The sequence below is a fragment of the Panthera tigris genome, chromosome D4 (assembly GCF_018350195.1).
Source record: "Panthera tigris isolate Pti1 chromosome D4, P.tigris_Pti1_mat1.1, whole genome shotgun sequence".
Lineage (NCBI taxonomy): Eukaryota > Metazoa > Chordata > Mammalia > Carnivora > Felidae > Panthera > Panthera tigris.
Window position 1 is genome coordinate 72,452,794 of NC_056672.1, and position 20,615 is coordinate 72,473,408.

General features: G+C 44.2%; 1 protein-coding gene across 2 annotated transcripts in view; it reads left to right on the plus strand.

Moving 5' to 3' along the window:
• SNX30 (sorting nexin family member 30) overlaps positions 1 to 20,615 on the plus strand; it is a 111,120-nt gene that overhangs the window by 78,921 nt on the left and 11,584 nt on the right. For both annotated transcript variants that reach the window (XM_042963410.1, XM_042963411.1), the window contains exons 5-7: positions 925 to 1,120; positions 2,580 to 2,779; positions 13,551 to 13,637. In XM_042963410.1, the coding sequence (XP_042819344.1) occupies positions 925 to 1,120; positions 2,580 to 2,779; positions 13,551 to 13,637 (483 nt within the window). The remainder of the gene's footprint in view (positions 1 to 924; positions 1,121 to 2,579; positions 2,780 to 13,550; positions 13,638 to 20,615) is intronic.

Below are 20,615 nucleotides of genomic sequence, written 5' to 3' on the forward strand. Positions count from 1 at the left end.
TTTTTTTAGAGAGAGAGCACCTGCACACACAAGTGAGGGAGGGCTAGAGTGGGAAGAGAGAGCAAGGGGGGAGGGAGAGAGAGAGGGAGAGGGAGAGGGAGAGAGAGAGAGAATGAATCTTAAACAGGCTCCATGCTCATCATGGAGCCAGACTCAGGGCTTGATCCCATGACCCTGGGATCATGACCTAAGCCAAAACCAAGAGTTGGATGCTCAACCGAGTGAGCCATTAGGTGCCCCATGAAACCATTTTTGAAGGCATGACATAGAACAATCTGGAGATGCTACAGATTCCTCTTGGAGTTTGATGATAGGAAGTTTATTTGACCTGATAGATTAATATGCTATTTAAATTTAGATACAGTAGATTATGTAGCTCAATGTATTTCCCGTTTTGCCCTAAAATGTTTTGTTGTTTACAACATCTATCCTTGGCTTGGATTTTCTTGCACTGCTTTTTCTGTCGCTGTTTCCTGCGCTCACCCTCTCCTCCCTCCTTTCTTTATATGGCTTTGATTGAGATATAAATAAATGAATGGAATGAATTTCAGCTCTAGAATTTTGTTCCTAAAGATGACTTAGGATATTTTGTATGGGAGAAAGAGACTTCTTCTTCTTCATCTTTGAATTCGTTGTCTTCTTCGTCTTCATCTTCCTCTGTCAGGGACGTTAAAAGAATCGTGTTAGAAACAGTGTTGAGTTTGAAGGACAGCATGCTCAGGTGCTCTGCTGAAAGCACACACCTGTGTGCTTGGTGTTTCCAATGGCAAGGGGAGGAGTACTGCTATGTACGTGGTCAGTCCTCTAACTCGGTCCTTGTTTCCGGAGTCTTCCACGTCCAAGAAGAAACCACCCAAAGGAGTTGGTTCACCGAATCCTGGCTGTGGGAGTGACTGAGTTTGTCTGTTAACGTGTCACCCTTAGGACCTGAACGCCTACAAGAGGCAGGGGATGGCATTGCTGTCTAGAGTGGGCGAGTCCGTCAAGCACGTCACCGGAGGCTACAAGCTGAGGAGTCGACCTCTGGAGTTTGCAGCCATAGGCGACTACTTAGACACCTTTGCACTCAAACTGGGAACCATTGATCGAATAGCCCAGCGGATCATCAAAGAAGAAATAGGTGAGCCCTTTGTCGAGATCTTGGTCGTGCCCAGGGTGCGTGTGCGCATTCATGTGTGCTCAGCAGAATCAAACTGCAGAAATACTGGCACGACAGAACGAGGCCGTGCTTCACTTCTAAAACTAATAAATAAATACAGGGAGCAGAGGAGGTCGTTGTGACCAGACTATAATTTTGCGCTCCATCCTTTGCCCTGCTCTTCAGCCTTGTGTTTGCTTTCGTGGCAAACAGCCACTTCTGAGCTTCCAGGCTTTTCCATGACTCTCTTTCTCTCTCAACTTTAGCTTTAAAAGTGGAGACATTGACTCAACTTCCCTTCATTCATAGGAATGATAATTTAAAAAGCAAAACTTTGGTACCTTTTCTGCCAGAAAGATGGTTCAAAAGGACAGCCTCGAGACCTGTGTTTGCCAAAGTTATGATCCTCATGAGCCTTCAACTTGAAATTGACTCATCTGCCCTACCCCTGCTTCATTTCAGACCCACTCTTCCTGACCTGGGGACTTGTCAGACCTTTCTTTAACCTACCAAGTTGTTACCACCACTTTCTCCCCAGCCCTCTTGTGGTCACCTGCTTCTCTGTATCCCAGAATGTTAGGACCTTTTGTCTTCTCACACATGTGGAGACCAGAGAGATCAGACCAGTGTTGACAATCATGCTGGCCCAAGATCTGACACATATTGAAAAGAATTCTCCAGCAGCAGCCATCCACTGGTTACTAAAAAATGACAACAACGTTTTGCTTTAAAGGCAAGAATCCTGGTGACAAATGATGGGCTAGATTTTCTTTCTGAGAGTAAATAAATTGACATTTGCCCTTGTTCCCTGTATTTTCATTATCCTCTACCCACTGATGGTATTATGGCCTGCAGGTGCTAGAGATAGCTTTTGGTACCATCCACCTCTAAGGAGCATGTGGAATAAATTCTGATGGGACCAAGGTGTTGGGGTTACCTCTGAGTGAGAGTAATTCTGCCTACGTAAGACCACATCCATATCAAAATACTTCCTAAAATCCCATTATTTTTCCATTGTGACTGGTTTTTCTTTCCTTTAAAAACATCCCCCTAAACCTATGTGAAACTCTGTCCCCATTGCTGCTAAAAATCCGTCTTCACTCTATGAGTAGGTGAGTGGTTATTTTTGAAGATAGTTGGTGGATGTAGCTCCTACCACTTCCCCCAGAAAGCACTGTGGTCCCCATTATCCAGAGTCATGGCATTCCCATTATGGGGTAAAGTCAGGTGATGTTATGATATTAACTATAAGATGGGTATTTAGAGATTAAAAAATTATAAACAATGTTGTGTTTAAAGGAGAGCACATTCAGGTCAGTGAATGGCCAAGGAAATACATCTGACTATAGGGAGTTCTTGTTACTGAGTCAGTAATACCAGTGATACCAGTGATTGTCTTAATTACCAGCCAAGTCTTAATTAGTTTCTTTTTCCCCTTCAGAGTACCTTGTAGAGCTGAGAGAATACGGGCCTGTGTACTCCACGTGGAGTGCATTAGAAGGGGAGCTAGCTGAGCCCCTGGAGGGCGTCTCAGCTTGCATTGGCAACTGCTCGACGGCCTTGGAAGAGCTAACGGATGACATGACAGAAGACTTTCTACCTGTGCTCAGGGAATATATTTTATACTCTGACTCTATGAAGGTAAGCATGCTCACTTCTCGTGCACTTAAGTAAGTTCCTTGTTTTAGTCATTTTCAAAAAGTAACTATTGCCTATTCACACGTAGTGTAGTTTTCCTTCTTCATGGGTGGGTAGGATCACACATATGGACTGACCTCATAGGCATATAAATAGAACTCGTGGCGAAACAAGGATGTGAATTAAATGAAGGAAAAGAGTGTGGAAGAAACTCTTAATGTTCTCTGAGAGTTCGTGGAGGTATAACATGTACTAAACAAGAACAGGATGCTATGGAAAAAGAATAATTGGATAATTAGAGCTCTTGGAAACTAAAATCTGACTTGCTGAGATGAAATTGAGTAGTAAAGTCAAAAAATGAGGTTGAGGAAATCTTGGAAAGTAAAATAAGGAAACCAAGTAGTTGGAAAGTAGAACAAAAATGTGAAAATACTGAAAATGTGAAAGAGTAAGAGACATAGAGGATTAATCTCAGAGGTTCAACATTTATCTGAGAAGAAATCCTAATTGGGAGAACAGAGAAGGCTGATGGAAGGGAATTATGAAATAAATAATACAAGAAGATCTTCCAAAGCTGAAGGATGTGAGTTTTCAGATTAAAAGGGCATGCTGTAAAAAAAATAAATAAAAAAAAAAAAAGGCAGGGGGGCACCTGGGTGGCTCAGTCGGTTGAGCGTCTGACTTTAGCTCAGGTCATGATCTTGCGGTTGTGAGTTTGAGCCCTGCGTCGGGCTCTGTGCTGACAGCTCAGAGCCTGGAGCCTGCTTCAGATTCTGTTTCTCCTTCTCTCTCTGCCCATCCCCCACTTGTGTTCTGTCTCTCTCTGTCTCTCAAAAATAAATAAATGTAAAAAAAATTTTTTTTTAAAAAAAGGGGCATGCTGATTGCCCAGCAAAAGAAATGAAAAATGAGCCAACCCACAGCATATCACTACAAAATTTTAGAATGAAAGTTATAAGATTTTAGAAGATTTTAAAGAAAAAGGGAGAGGTGGATGATGTAGAAATGGAATAAGAATCAGAATGGCTTTGATCTAACAGCAAGGGATGAGAAAAGACAGAGGAGCTGTGAGGACAAATGATTTCCAACCTCAAATTCTCCATGCAAAATAAGGATGGGGTCAGATGCTTTAATGCCTACCCTAGTAACTACTCCAGCCTGCACTTAAACCAGTTTGAGAGCATAGTTACAGGGACTCTTACAGTGTGGCATCAGTTAGACAAAAGTGTCAGGCTTCCTGACCAACAGAAAAGGACATGTGGCTGGCTCTGTGTTGAACATCCCAAGTAGCCTCCTACCTCCTTCCCAATGGAGACCTCTGGTTTATTGATCTGTCTTTGGGACAGATCTAGGACACCCCTTTAAGGGAGGATTGACAAGAATCTCTTGAGAGAAACTCATCAGGCAACTTTGGGTTGTAAAAATGGAAACCCAGAAAGATCATGGTAATATGAAAGTATTCTATACCTTAAGAAGAGGAGTAAAAGGTAATGAATCAAATAGTTTAAAAAATTTTTTAAAAAACCCCTTATTATGGAAAATTTCAAGCACATATATAGAAGCAAAGAGAATAGTATGACAGACTCCCATATACCCATTACCCACATTCCATTTTGTTTCATCAGGTCTGAACCTTTTAAGGCTCTTGATACATGTTACGTTGTGGACAATGGAAACCGTTCCTGCTAGAATGACTCACTGTCTCTTGTATACTCTCTATAAAACTGCTAATGAAACAAACACTTTAATTAAAAAGACAAGATTGGGTCTGGCTTTCACAGTGGGCAGGGAAATGATATGAATTTTCTTATCAGTAAGGTGGAAATGACGGTAGGTATGGTGATGATAAGGATAAAACTCACACGTGAGATCATTAGCCTGAGGCAGTTTTGTTGGTAATTATCGGAACTGAGGCTGAAAACCACGGCTCTTGACTCCACGAATTTCCTACACATTTTTCTCTATTGCATTTTTTCTACTGAGACCCTCACATTGCATATTTAATTCTAACTTTCATTATAACTTCCAGTTATAAGTAATAAATAAGTCATGGGATGTCATGCACAGCATGGTGACCGTCGTTAATAATACGGTATTGTGTATTTGAAAGTTGCCAGGAGAGTGGATCTTAAAGTTCTTATCAAAGACAAATTTAGAGCCATCTGTGGTGATGGATATTAACTAGTCTTATGTGGGGAACATTCACAATATATACAAATATCCAATCATTATGCTGGACACCTGGAACTTATATGATGTTATATGTCAATTATATCTCACAAAAAAAAAAAAAAAAAGACATCCTGACTTGCTTAAAATGAGCCAGAATATTTTGCTTTACTTGTAAAGTTAATAGTATCTGTTTTTGTAAACAAAAATAAAATTTTACAATCCTTGGGGTATCTTTGAATTTGTCTTTTATATAGACACATCCTCCATCAAAAATCCTCCCTTAACCTTGCTCGACTGAAAATCTGATGCATACAGTCCTGGGATATTACAATACAAATTACTTTGTTCTTGCACTTGGCAAGTATGTTAGTACTTAAGATATATTTGTACTTGAAGTAGGATTTCACATTTGTCATTTAGCACAGGTTTATCTGGCGTCTTTATTAGAATATAATTATATAGTGAGATACAAGCTTATGTGAGTAACTGAAGTTCTACATCAAAGAAACACTTGTTTGTTTGCTCTCTTTCTTCACCCCGTGTATGAGGCATATGTATTGAGTTTCTTATTCACTGAGCCTGAAAACATATAATCAGGTTACTCAGGCTGGGAGAATGGGAGTGTATACAGTGTTTTTTGGGAAGGGCAGAGGAAGGAGGAAGTGTTGACTGGAGGTCTCTGAAACCTTAGCTCTGTCCCATCGGTGAGCTGAGCTAAGCCCAGGTATAAAGAGACAAGGTCACCTGCTCCCTTTTTTCCAACAGGAAAAGGTCTCTGCAGAGTGGTCTGGGTAAGACAGGAGTCACTTGATGACAATGCCACGATTACATGGGTCCATGATCTCCAGCATTCTCTCCATGCAGGGCTAGACCAACACTCAACTATTTCAAATTCCTAAGGATTGTCAAGGTTCATGTGGCCAAGTCTAAGGACATTGGGAGAAGGGAATAAGTGTCTTAAGTGGCTCCCTTGCCTTTGTCTCATGATATTGCTGCTCTTTAAGAATTCTTAGCTTGATTTTTTTTAAGTGTATTTAGTTTTGAAAGAGAGAGTGCCAGCAAGCATGGGGGAGGGGCAGGGAGACAGGGAGAGAGAGAATCGTGAGCAGGCTCTGTGCTGTCAGTGCGGAGTCCAATGCACGGCCTGAACTCACAAACCGTGAGGTCATCACCTGAGCCCAAATCAAGAGTTGGATGCTTAACCGATTGAGCCACCCAGACACCCCTCTTAGCTGAGTTTTATTCCTCTGAGAGAGTTATATGATTCCATTTCCAAACTAACTTTGTGATTTTGGAGGTAAGTGGGATAGACTTTGCTATTCAACATGAAAACTAAACATGCAGTAGAGAGCTTGCTGGAGGCCTGGCTGTGATGTGTTTGGCTGGATGTTTTTCAGGACTGAGAAAGTCCTTCCAGTTTTGTTTTGGCGGGGAGGTTTTGGTGTGGAGGTTTTGGTGTGTTGATGTTTCATCAGTCTGTTTCTCTATGATGGCCTTGAGTGGATCAAAGTGAGAATTCGTCCTCATCATTTGGAGTCAGGGGCCTGGGCCTTAGGAATTTGAAGTACATGTGGGTCAGCTGATTCCCACATGAAGAAAATGTTGGAGATCATTGAGGCTCTCCTAATGGGGCTAAGGTCAAGGCTCCTCTCTGAGTTTGAAAAGGTCTCTGGGATCATCTTGTCTCTCTTGTTTACCTTATAGATGAAGGAGTAGAGCCCCACTGATAAATCTTTACTCTGTTCCATGGCCACAGTTCTCAAGAACAGTCACCTGGTATCTGCGTCTTTACTGTTGGCCAAGAAGCAAACCAGATCAGTTCCAGCTTTTCAAGGCTGAGTCTCAAATTATCTCTCTTTAAATGCACTTGTGGCTGGGTATGTTCTGTTCCATTTGGAGGTAGAAAGAAAGCACAGAAAAGGTGGGGTTGTTATCAGGCCCTGTGGAACAGATGAACAATGTTCAGTGAACGATGACGACAGCTTGTACTAGAAAGATGGTTGAAGTCATGTATTTCAAGGATGCTGAGGAGAGAGAGCGAACAGTGTGTAAGAGGGAGGCGTACCAAAGTTACCCTCAGGTCCAAGACTCAAGTTAAACACCCTGAAGATATATGCAGGTGAGCCCTTATATGGGATTTCACATCCTATAGACTGTGTGTAAAACATAATTAGGATAGTGATAGACTGGAAGAGAACATCTTAGAGTCCTTACCAAATTTTGGGCAGTGCCTTTTGAATACTGGCATCCTTATGACCAGGACATGGGTAGGAGAAGCTTTAAGAAGGTTAGGGTAGAACCGTCTTCTTTCCCACTGCCTTATTCATAGAAAAGTGGTCAGAAAATGTTTAATTGAATTTGACATGTCAGTTTGGAGCATTAATAATTATATAACGATTGTATGTCGCGTATCTTGTTATTTTTAAAAAATGGGTTTATCTACAACTCAAAGAGCATGCTTATCTCAGAGGTCTTGCTGAGTGACAAGGGTAGGGTGAGGGTCAGAAGAGGATGGTAAGGAACAGACACATGGAGGAGGTGGCCTTGGTTGCGGACTTGAATCAACACGTAGGAGTTAGCTGGGCAAGGACCAGAGAATTGACCATTTTAGGCAGAAGGAGTAGCTGGTACAAAGGTCCTAAAGCAGAAATGACCTTGGTGGTCTTTGCAGACCAGAAAGGCAGGTGTGAGTGGAGTCCAGTGAGCAAGGGAGCAAGTGGGAGGAGGCAAGGTCAAAGAGGTAGGTAGGGGCCAGGACATGCATAGTAGTGTCTTCTTAAAGGCCATGGTTGGCAAGAGTCTGGATTTTAATCTTAGGAACAAAAGGGAAGGCGTTTGGATTTATGCGGGGGAATGACAGGATACAATTTTTACTTTAAGCAGACAGCTAGTGCTACAATGTGGAGAATGGGTTGTAGGGAATGATAGTGGAGGCAAGGAGACATTCAGGAGACCGTCACAGGGAGCCATGTGGCAGATAACCATGGTGGTAGAGCTTGGGCTACAGTGGTGGCTTTGGGTAGATTTTGAATGAAGGGCCAACCAGACTTGCTGCTATATTAATGTGAAGTAAGAAAAGGAAGGATTGGTGATGACCTCTAGGTTTTTGGCTTTAGCGACTGGGTGGACAGTGGTTACTGTTCATTGGGATGGGGAAGTTCGGGGCAGAACAGATTGGGCAGTTGGGAATCAAGTTGTTTTGGCCATATTGAGTGCAAAACTGCCTATTAGTCATTAAAGTAGAGATGTCATGGCAATTGGTTATGAATTTAATTCAGAGTGAGAATAGAAATTTGGGAGTCATTTGCGAATAGATGGTGTTTAAATCCATGGGAGGGGAGTAGACCATCTAGTGAGATGAGCTCCATGTGAATAGTCTAGGTCTGGCCCTGAGGCATGACAATGTTTAGTGGCCCAGTACCTAATTATGAGGAGGAACAAGTGGAAAAGGAGACTCAGAGGATTGGTAGGGTAGTAGAAGAAAAAAAGTAGAGGAAGCCAAGAGAAAAGTTTTTAGAAGGATCATGATCAATAGTGACCATTGTATTCAATAATATGGGGGTCATTGGTGATCATGATTAGAGTTGTGAGATGTAGATGCAGAAGTCTGGTTTTAAAGACAGAGTTTTTCTTTGAGTTGGAGATACTTTCAACAATGTTCCAGGATAGCTTTTTTCCAATGTCAGTTATTTGTGTTTTTTTGCAGTCTGCCTACCTTTTTCCTTACAAGCCACAAGGTGGAGCTAATGAGTCAAGTGATTAGGCTTTACGTTTGGTCACTCGTAGTGCTTTTGGGTGTGGGGATGGGTTAAACGGGTGATGGACATTATGGAGGGCACTTTTTAAGACGAGCACGGGTGTCATATGTAAGAGATGAATCACTGGGTTCTGCTCCTCAAGCTAAGACCACACTGTGTGTTAACTAACTTGAATAAAAAAAGAAAAGAAAAGAAAAAGAAAGCAAGGATGAAGATTTTCTAGAAAATTGAGTTGGGAGGGGGGGGGGGAGTCCTTTTTCCTAAACAAAAGTAATTATAGATTGAGGGCCTGATTTCTTGAAAATATGAAGAAGCAAGATGTAGAAATGCACATGATCTCACATGTTTCAAAAAGTTAGAAAAATATGTGAAAATTAAAAATCTGAGATTCCCAGGGATGGCAGACTAAATATATAAACTTCTTTTTCATGAGACCTCACCAAGGTAACACTAGAGTGTTTTTGTTTTGTTTGAAGTATAAGGCTGCAAAGATAAAAAGCAGCAGGGGAGGAAATAGTAGCAGTACAATGGGGACTGGAAAGCAAACTGAGAGGGGATAATGGTCTCAAGTGCCTCAAAAAAGCTGCCTTTGAAGCTGACTGTGGGGGGGGGGGGAACTAAGCGGCCACCTGGTTTACATCATAGAATCCTTCAAAAAAGGTCGAAAATTGGCAGTGCTAAGTAAGTAAGTACCTCCGGGATTGGGGGAGAGAAAGCTGAAGAGAAAAATTAGCCAGGAATCTGTTTAAGAAGTTAGAGCTTCTAGTTCTGACCTCCTTCCTCACACAGGGGTGACTGTCTCTTCTATACTCTGCCAGAACTGGAGGCATATTCTCTGGAGGGTAACACAGAGGGTCTCTGGACACAGGGACCCCAGGCACCGTTGAGGATGGGGGCTAAAATCCTAAAATCAGGATGTTAAGTAAAAGATTACCAAATGTTGACACGTTAGTCATCTTCCTGTGCTTGGCTCTCAGCCTTCTATCTTCCCTTCAAGGATTAGAAGAGCCTTTTCTAGAAAGTCTAAACAGACCAAGAGAAGAAACTTGAAGATACCGGTATTGGAGAAGGTTCCTCAATGAAATGACCCAGCAGCGTCCCTGTAGAGAATTGTCAACAAGCCCTCAACATGCAGAGAGCTTTCAGTTAGGTTTTTAGTGTTTCCCTATTGGATGAGTGGGCAGACAAGGTCACTGAATATTTAAGAGAAGGTTCTAAAATGAATACCAAGTAAAAACAAAGAAAAAAAAGTACTACCGAGTGAAACATCATTGAGGGAGCAGAACATTTCCAAGAAAAAAAGAATCATTAATATCTTCAGAAAGAGATGTCATAACAATAAAACGAGAATTTTTTAGTATCTAGAGAGCAGAGAGCTCATGGAAATGAAAACCATGATAGAAATGGAAAAAAAAAAAATTAGAAGTGAAGGAAGTCACCTGTAAAGTGAAACAAAAAGATAGATGGAGGATTTGAGACCAAAAAATATGTTTGAAAACGAGAGGACCAGAGACCTCAGTATCTACCATCTGAATAACAAGAGTGCCAGGAAGAGAAAACCCAGAAATGGGAAGCATCAAAGAAGTCATTCAAGAGAACAAACTAGAGAGTGAAGACATACTGTGTTACCAGTTGTGCCCAGAAGATGAGATGTCCCCTTCTTTTGTGTTTTTCTTTATATTCCAAATTTTCTGTAACACATACCTTTTTTTTTTAATCAAAAAAAGTTAACTTTTGTAACAAATATCTCTTAAAACCAGGGGCAAATATGTGGTTTCAGTATTACCCACATGGCCTAGAAAATTTAACTCACAGATGGTCCATTTCCAATAGAATGAATGTGTCAAAAGAGCATGTCAAAAGGGACCGCCTAAGTTCAATCATTTAAGCAGAAATTATGTTACCAGGACCAAGGTCGGACTCATGGTCCTGCCTGCAGGTAAATACTCTCCGAGAGGGCCACCCAAAACCTAGCTACAGGGCTGTGTTGGGTATTTGATTTTTATTCCCATTTGAGCATCTTTCCTTATTACTGAACACTCATTATTCTACATGAATCCCCCTTGGGGGGGGGGTGTTCTTTGGGTCACCAGCCCCTGGCATATCACAGTGTGAACCATTCTGCTCTGCAGTTCTCTACGTGTGGCTGAGCAGTCCTCACTGCTCTCATCTGCCTCCTCAACCCTGCATCCTAACGTTCCTCTATTTGAAGCTTCAAAAACCTTCCGGACTTGAGGAGGCTTTTTGGTAGCTGCCGACCTTTTGCGTTGGGAGCTGTTTTTGCACTACCTCTTCCTCCTCCCACAGGTTTGTGAGCCCACAGTCTCACCAGCCGACGACTGAGCATGAGCTCTGGAATGTTGAGCTTTCCAGTTGATCCTGACCGTTGCGGTATTTTCCTGGAAAAAATCCAGTACAGAGATTGAACGCCAAACCACAGAATGTGTCTGATTTAACTTCCAGACACTGTTGTCATCATAGTTAAGTGGTTATTATTAGCTTGTTATTAGCATTTTGGATGACTGGTATTATATGTCCATTGTTTAACTTTCTTTTATTACGGAAAAATTGAAACGTCTAAAAGCAGAGTGGAAGTGTAACAATCCCCCACATACCCATCTGCTTGCTCGAGCAGTTGCCCACTCATGGCCCATCTTGTTCTAGCTCTGTGCCCACCTGCTCTCCACCCCTTGGATTATTTTACTTTTATTTTATTTTATTTTATTATTTTATTTTATTTTATTTTATTTTATTTTATTTTATTTTAAGTTTTCTTTATTTATTTTGAGAGAGAGAGAGGGAGAATGTGCACACACAAGCAGGGGAGGGGCAGAGAGAGAGGGAGAGAGAGAGAATCCCAAGCAGGCTCTGACAGCACAGAGCCCGACCCGGGGCTCCATCTCACCAACCATGAGATCATGACCTGAGGTGAAACCAAGACTTGGACACTTAACTGACTAAACCACCCAGGTGCCCCCCTTTGGATTACTTTTTTTAATGTTTACTTATTTTTGAGAGACAGAGGGAGACACAGAATCCGAAGCAGGCTCCAGGCTCTGAGCTGTCAGCACAGAGCCCGACACGGGGCTCAGACCCATGAACCATGAGATCATGACCTGAGCCCAACTCGGATGCTCAACTGACTGAGCCACCCAGGCACTCGAACCCCTTAGATTATTTTAAAGCAAATCCCAGACATCAGAGCACTTCATACAAAAATATTTAGTACATATCTCTAAAATACAAGTGTTCTTTTAAAAAAAAGAACCACATGATCATCACACCTAAAATTTTTTCTTAAGATTTCTTCAAATATCCAGTAAACTGATAAACTCCAGTGAAGCTGGAGTGTTCATTCCCCAGGGTCTCAGGCACAGTTTTTGTAGGTGTTTTTCCAAATCGTGATCCAAATAAAATTCCTATTTTGATATGTTTCTTAAGTATTTAAAAAATCCCTTGTGGGCAGTTTCCAGCATCAGGAGAGAGTTGTGTGGAACAGCACTGCAAACATCCCTACTCAAAGCTTGATGGGTGTGGGGAGGGAACTTCAGAGCACTCAGGACAAAGATGAGTGGCAAACAAAAGATAAGTTCTTGTAAGTTTTACCTCATGTTCTTCTCAAGGTAAAACTCTTCTCAAAGGAGATGCTTCAGGGGAAGACTTGAGTTTGCCTGTGCTGGCACATTGCATGAGAAGGTTTCCCCCCAGAGCGCACTCAGCTGTCCAGCTGCTCCTCACTCTTTAGCACATTATCAGGGACACAAGGTGCCCCCCGCCTAGCCAGGGAATGGCTCCTCCTGGCCTGACTCCACACTGTGCTGGAGGGTGCCTATGGGAAAAGCATGAGATTAGAAACTTCCGTAGCGCTTTGTGACTTCTGAGGTAGTGGGCGAGAAGATTCTTAATCACTCTTAATTTGCTGTTCATGCTTCTTACACTCAAGGAAAAAGAAACCCTTGGAGAAACAGATGTTTTTCTGGACTGTGGATTGCATCCTTTTCTGTCCTACCGAGTGTGGTCTTAGTAGCTGAGCCAGAACCAGGTGAGGCAAAGGAGATGCCCAGGGAACAGATTTAGGGAGATGCTCGGCTCAGGTGCCGACCTTGCACTTACAGGGGCCCGAGAGAGATTTTTCTCCTTAAATTTTGCATCGTGGGCACCTGGCTTGCCTCATCCTGGTCCTGTCTAGGCTGGCCCTATTTGAGCTCATTTATCACTCACTCTAGATGACGCACCATGTGGTTCTAGGGATTCTGGACTTGTACCTAGACGCAGCTGTGTACTATGCACCTCTTCCCTAGCTGGAACCCCTCAGGTAGGGGCTGTATCTCTTTGATCTTTGCATACGTGGTCCAGAGGGGTGGACAGATGAGCGGCTCTTGGATCAATGAGCGAATCAGTCCACCAGCGATCAACTCAGTGAATCAGAGACCAGAACTCTCCTGACATAGACTTTTCCGTGAACGGTTCAGAGAACATCCTGGATTGTCACTCTCCAGGCTCCACAGCTGAGTCCTCTCTGCACACGGAGAAGCTGAGACCTCATATCAGTGTGGCTGAGGATGGGCACTGTCCCCCCGCTTGTCCTTGCCCGGAGCTTCAGTTGCTTTCAGTATCAGGCTGTTACTGTGCTGGAAACACAGGCCGCCCCTCTTCCACCCCACTTCCTCCGGAGTCCGTGTCACAAGCCTGTGTCACACCACAGCCAGACTGTCCCGGGAGCACGCGGCTGGGCCTCCTGCGCCGTGATTTGGGGGAGGAAAGGGGTCGAGAATCGACTGCCTGGGTCTTGGAGGCTCCTTTGTGAACTCTGTGTTACATTCTTCCCCTCTCTCCTCCCGCAGAGCGTACTGAAGAAGAGGGACCAAGTGCAAGCAGAGTACGAAGCCAAACTAGAAGCTGTGGCCCTGAGGAAGGAAGACCGCCCCAAGGTCAGGGGAGCCCCTGAGGGAGGGCTGGGCTCCACAAGGCTGCAGTCGCCTCGCTGGCGCTGAGTGAAGCCTTGTCCCCAGATCCACACAGCTAAGGTGGTCAGTGCCAGCTGGGCTGTGTTCACACTGTCATTTTTTCCTGTTTGTTCTCTTTGATGTCTTATTTCTGGAAGTTTCTTTTTCTTTCTTTTTTTTTTTAATTTTATTTTTTTAAATTTACATCCAAATTAGTTAGCATATGGTGGAACAATGATTTCAGGAGTACATTCCTTAGTGCCCCTTACCCATTTAGCCCATTCCCCCCTCTCACAACCCCTCCTGTAACCCTCAGTTTATTCTCCATATTTATGAGTCTCTTCTGTTTTGTCCCCCTCCCTGTTTTTATATTATTTTTGTTTCCCTTCCCTTATGTTCATCTGTTTTGTCTCTTAAAGTCCTCATATGAGTGAAGTCATATGATATTTGTCTTTCTCTGACTGACTAATTTCACTTAGCATCATACCCTCTAGTTCCATCCACATTGTTGCAAATGGCAAGATTTCATTCTTTTTGATTGCCGAGTAATACTCCATTGTATATATATACCATGTCTTCTTTATCCATTCATCCATCGATGGTCATTTGGGCTCTTTCCATACTTTGGCTACTGTCGATAGTGCTGCTATAAACATGGGGGTGCATGTGTCCCTTTGAAACAGCAATTCCTGGAAGCACGGGGGGTTGAGTTTTCTGTTGTTTCCTGAGTTTTTTTTTTTTTTATGACTTTCAGCATTGCCATTCAAGGGCATTTCCTGTCTGTAAAACGGGATTGACGAGAAAGGGAAGAACAGTCTAGATCAGTGTTCTCACCAGTGTGGTTTGCTTACTCATCCATAAGCTGTCGCCAATCCATGACAGGAAAGGTGCAGAAGCTGAGAGTCAACAGTTTTATAGCAATTTGACACTTGTTGAACACTGAGCATGAGTGTTGTCAAACTAGCCCATGTGGAGCAAACTACACACTAGTTATGCATAGTAGGTCTACAGCTCTGTCGTGTTGGGGAAAAAAGCCACCGAATAGTGGTTCTTTACCACAAAGTTTAAGAAGCACTGATTGAACTTAGTTAAGATACCCCCAGCTACAGGGCTCTGGGTCTAGATAGAGGATCATACTGTAAAAATGCATCTGGTGTACTAGTCCTTGCCATGTGTTGCCTTTTCCTTCCCCCAGCCGGGAGTAAAGACAAGAGTAGTAATAGCCGATGTGCGAGTGCTTACAACGTGCTAAGCTCTTTACCTTATCTCACTTACTCCATACGACAGTCATGTGGTTCGGGAGCCGTTATTATTCCCATTTGAGAGATGAGCAAACCAAGGCCCACGATGTCACAGCTAGCAAGTATGAGAGCCAGGATGAAATCCTGCAGCCTGACCTTAGCACCTTGCCAGTTACCATTATGTTACTGTGTTCCTTTTTGTTTGCAATTGGAAGGTATAGTTGGTTTCTAAAAGGGGGTGGGGTAGGGAATGTTATTAAAAAAATAAATAGCAGGGGCCCAGGGTTCTGGGAAGTAGTTTTACATCAGAACTGTTTCTCTTTCTCTGCCTTGGTTCTTGCTGCTGTGGTAGCCATACTGTGATACACCCAGAAAGGAACCAGCTGTGGAAATTGGAAACCCAAACCTCAGAAGTGGCACACTCTGGCTCCATATAGCAGTTTTTTTTTAGTTTATTTAATTTATTTTGAGAGAGAAAGAGAGCGCATGAGTGAGTGTGTGAGTGGGGGAGGGGCAGAGAGAGGGGGAGAGAGAGGCAGAGGGAGAGGGAGAGGGGAAGAGAGAGAGAGAGAGAGAGAGAGAGAGAGAGAGAGAGAGAGAGAGAGAGAATCCCAAGCAGGCTCCATGCAGCCAGCGTGGAGTCTGATACAGGGCTCAAACTCGCAAACTGAGATCATGACCTGAGCTGAAATCAAGAGTTGGACACTTAACTGACCGAGCCACGTAGGTGCCCCCATATGGTATTAAAATATATATATATATATATGTAAATTGTTTCACATGATCACCACAACAGTCATCTGAGGCCCAGAGGGAAGGCATTATTCTTCCCCATTTCATGGGTGAGGAAAGAGCCACAAAGCAGCTTGATGAATTGCCCAGCTTTGTTGATACCCAAGGTCTCTATCCAGTGTGCTGGGCGCAGCAGGCATACAATACATCCTGTGGCACGGCTGCCCGTGTCACCCGTGGTGACCTACATGAGAGTGAAGTCTGCATACATCTGATGGAAATCCAGATGATACAGAGAGGGACTCTTGTCACTGGCCCAGTGTGTGTAGCTGGGACTTGGCCAGAATGCTAGGCACCTCTCTTCCATTCTTCTTGCCATAGGCTGTTGGCCTGCTTCCATCCTGTGTGTTGGGACCATGATGGGAATGCAGCTGTGTGCACAGCCACCCTCCGTCTTCCAGCTGCCCGTTGCCTTGACTAGTTCCTAGCCATCCCTGTGATATTCTGGAACACGGTGCCATTTGCTGAGCCCATATCTCCATCTCATTTAAAGGAATGACAGGAAATACCGTGTTTATAGATTTCAAAATTTCATTTCAACAATTTAGCTTTCCAATATAAATATAGAAGTCACTTTCCCTAGCTAGGGAGGGAGGGCTAGCACATTCTGTCACTGGCCTAGTTTGGAAGCCGAAGACCCTGTCTTTGGAAGATGTTCTGACAGCATTCATCGCTGCTCACCACTGAATACAAGCTTTCTCGCAGGCTGGTTTGTCATTTAATCTCTGTTGAGCTCCATACGGAACAGTTCCTTTGTAAAGACAGGAGCCGAAGGTTATGAATAATACGCCAAAGTAAATGCTGACCTTGTCCTGGCTTGCCGGCTGCCTAAAGGTCACAGCGCCTTGGAACAGGTGGAGCCCAGGGAGCGGCCATTTCTGGCTCCCACGTTCCAGCCAGACAAGCTGCAGGGGCTCCTTTCTAACGCTCTCCACCTCTTGCCGGCCTGGGTGCCTCCTCTTCTCCCAGTGGGTGTCAAAATCTTCTTGCTATTGCTATTTTCACCTTCCCAGAGCATCACCTATACGACGCTTCTCTTGATCACAGGAGTTCTTAGAAGAGGGGGAAGGGTTTCTTCCCAGCCGGTGAGACTAAGTAGGTGGTCTAAACATGCCTCCATTCTCTCACCACACTGTGGGCGAGCCGTCTTGGTCTGCCCTCTTTCTGGCAAGACACTGAGCCATGCCAGTGCTAATTTTGCCGTTTTTTAGCAATTGTGGTAATTAACAAAACAGGGACTGTCATCGTGGGGGTGGTGGTGCCCATGAGTGTGCTCTCACCGTGGGAGCGGCAGAAATTGCGCCTCCAGGTTTGGATATGGGACAGCAGCTGCTTTGGTGGGTGGAGGAGGGCTCCGTTGGCGGCCTCTGCAAATGGAAAGGGGTTTGGTAGAAAGAGCACAGAATTTGGACTCCGATCACCCTGGGTTCAGTTCCCCAGCTCCTCAGCTCCGTCTCCCCGCTTGCACTGGTTTGCTCATTAGCCCTGTGGGCTTCATACGTGTGACTTGTGGAGACGTGAAGGTCAGCGCAGAGTGTCTGATGTAGGAGCCGACGCTCCATTGGTGGAGCCTCTGCTTCCCATACCAGCTCCCCTCGTCTCTAGGAGGAGTGCTGACCGAGAACCTCGTTTTCTGGTTTTTTGCCCTTATGGTTTTTGTTTTTAACTTTGCTTTAAAAAATTTTTTTTGACTGCCCTGTTTTAGGCATGGTTTCCTTGCGTTCTAAAGTTTCCCCTGCCTTCCCAGCCCTCCCAAATAAATGCCTGTCCTCCCTGACAGCCCATCAGAGGTACCTAGGAAGTGAGTAGCTGAAGGTTTTGCTGTGCTTTGTTTCGTGTATGTGTGTGTGTTTATAAAGTTTATTTATTTATTCTGAGGGGAGGGGGAGAAAGAGAGAGAGGGAGAGAGAAAGGATCCCAAGCAGGCTCTGTGCTACCAGCCCAGAGCCCGATGCGGGGCTCAAACTCTCAAACCGTGAGATCATGACCTGAGCCAAAATCAAGAGTCAGACACTCAATGGACTGAGCCACCCAGGTGACCCTGTTTTGTGTGGTTTTGAGCTCCGCTTCCCAGAGCTACCACTGGTGAGAGAAAAGCCAGAGTGTCAGGAAGTGGGTTAGGGCGATTCTTAGCCCCAAGCACCTGGCGGACTCTGTCAGTGACTATGGCGGGAACTGCCTTGTTCATAGGTCCGTCATGGGGATGCAGGAAAGAGAGTATCTTGCCCAAAGACGGGCAGTTTTCACAGGGGTCTGGGTGTGTTAACAACATCTGAGGGACGTAGCAAGCCTAGGGAATTACCTGTTTTGAGGTTGAAATCTTGAGAAGTGGCTCTAAAGAGTGAGGGCAAGTTGATTTTTGTGAAGCCGTGGAGTGGCTCACTGATCAGTGATCACTGATCACCTTTCCAAAACCCAGAAGAGAGAAGTGGCCTTGTGGGTCTCCTCAGCCCTCACAGTGAATTTCACACCAGGGTGGCTGCGTTAGGAAGAAGGGGAGGGATCCTGTGGCCCCCCGCTGTTGGCTGGAAGCCCTGTGGCTGTGGCTTGTCCGTGTGTGGGGGTGAGCCTAGAGCTGAGGGCAAATGTTAGTATCATAGAACTTAAAGTTTTGCTTGTTGTTAGGGTTGAGAAAACTCAGCAGACCCTGAAGAGGTTTCTTCTCAGGCAAGTGGACATTTGAATTGCGTAGACTTGACTTACCTCATTTTAGCTTTGATGTCAGCGAAATGATAGGCACTTACTGGGCTGCCTTCTGCTGGACTTGTCAGGACCGCAGACTTGTGGAAATCCTCAAATATGATCCTCCCTAGAGCCAGGGAGGACAGCAAAGCTGTTACTAGAAACAAAGAGGGGCTGAGGAATTGCATTTCAAACTGGACGGGAAGCTTATACGCTAACATGAACAATAGGAGTGAACGTGAAGGGAAGACTCTTTTCGACGCCAACATATTCATGTGAATTTCCTTCCCACCCTACTCCCCAACCCACAAAAATGCTTGAGCTCATCCCACATTACCCCTCTCCCATCGCTCCAACAACCCATATTCTGTAACGAAAATTCTCACGAGAGAGAAGGGAGCCACTGTGACAAATGCAGCCTTGTTATCTACTTAGAGGTGTTATCTTTTGGAGTCTTACCTGGTGATTTTTTTTCTGTTGTTGGTGTCTTGTGATAAGTGACAGCCAGCCGTCAGCATTGGGTATCACGATTGCCACGTCCTTCAGACACAAGATAGCACAACTCTGATGACACCTCAGTCAAAAAATTAAAACACAGATGAGCAATGCTGGTTGTCCCTGGTCAGTGAACCGATGGTTACAAGGACACCATCCAGAAAGAAACAAAAGGGGGAACACCGGGAGCCTGAGTGTGTGGGCCGGCCGCCTTCCTCTTCATTAAGTTGGGCACCTTCAGTAGCTGGTTGCTTCAGACAGCTCATCCCAACTCCTGGTTCCTCTTGGTCCCTTCTTTTCCACCCTCCCCTCTCCTCCTCCTTCCTTCACCTCCTCCTCCCCTCTCCTCCTTCTCCATCCTTGTGTTTCTATGGCTCTGCTCACTCTGACTTCCTTCCTGCTCCTGGGCTCATTTTTCTTAGTATCCTTTGCTGATCCCCTTTGCTGAAACCCTACAGATTTAGGCTTCTCCATGAATTCCACCCTTTGACCCTCCAACCCTCTCTTTGATTTCCCCATATATTAAAAAATTTTTGCATCATGGCAAGATACACATAACCAAAATCACCGTCTTTACTGTTTTTAAGTGTACGGTTCAGTCATGTTAAGTAAATCCACACTGTTGTGCAATGGGTCTCCAGAGTACTTTTTTTTATCTTGAGGAACTGAAATTCTGTACCCATTAAATTAGTCCCCATTTCCCCCTCCTCCCAGCCCCTGGAAACCACCATCGTGCTTTCTGTCTCTAGGAGTTTGACTACTCTATCACCTCTTGTAAGTAGAATCATATAATATTTGTTTGTTTTTATAACTGGCTTATTTCACTCAGCAAAATGTCCTCAAGGTTCATCCATGTTGTGGCATGTCAGAATTCTCTTCCTCTTTAAGGCTGAAGAATATTCCACTGTATGTCTATACCCCTTTTTGTTTATTTATCCATCTGTGGACAGATACTTGAGTTGCTTTCACCTTTATCTGTTGTGAATATTGCAGTGGATATGGGAGGACAGATATCTCCGTGAGATCCTGCTTTCAGTCTTTTGGTATTCACCCAGAAATGGAACCGCCAGGGATGCCTGACTGGCTCAGTCAGTAGAGCACGTGACTCTTGATCTTGAGGTTGTGATTTCCAACCCCCCCTGAGTGGAGAGATTACTTAAAGATAAAGTCTTAGGGTTACCTGGGTGACTCAGTCAGTTAAGCATCCAACTCTTGATTTCAGCTCAGATCATGATCTCACGGTTGTGGGATTGAGCCCCGTGTCCAGCTCTGTGCTGAGCGTGGAACCTTCTTGGGATTCTCTCTCTCTTTCTGTCTCTCTCTCTCTCTCTCTCTCCCTCTTGCTTTCTCTCTCTCTCAATAAACTTAAAAAAATAAGAATAGGGGCAACTGGGTGGCTCATTCAGTTTAGCATCCAACTTTCGCCCATGTCATGATCTTGTGGTTCGTGAACTTGAGCCCCACGTTGGGCTCTGTGCTGACAGCTCAGAACCTGGGGCCTGCTTCAGATTCTGTGTCTCCCTCTCACTCTGCCCTTCACCTGCTTGCACTCTGTCTCTGTCTCTCTCTCTCAAAAATAAAATAAACCTTAAAAAATATGTTTTAAATAGAAAATTCAAAAAAATAAGATCTTAAAAAAAAGAAGTTGAATTGCTGGATCATATGGTGACTCCATTTTTGTTTTTTTGAGGAAGTGCCGTACTAAAGTTTTACACAAGTGCAGGGGTTCCAATTTCCTACATCCTGGCCAACA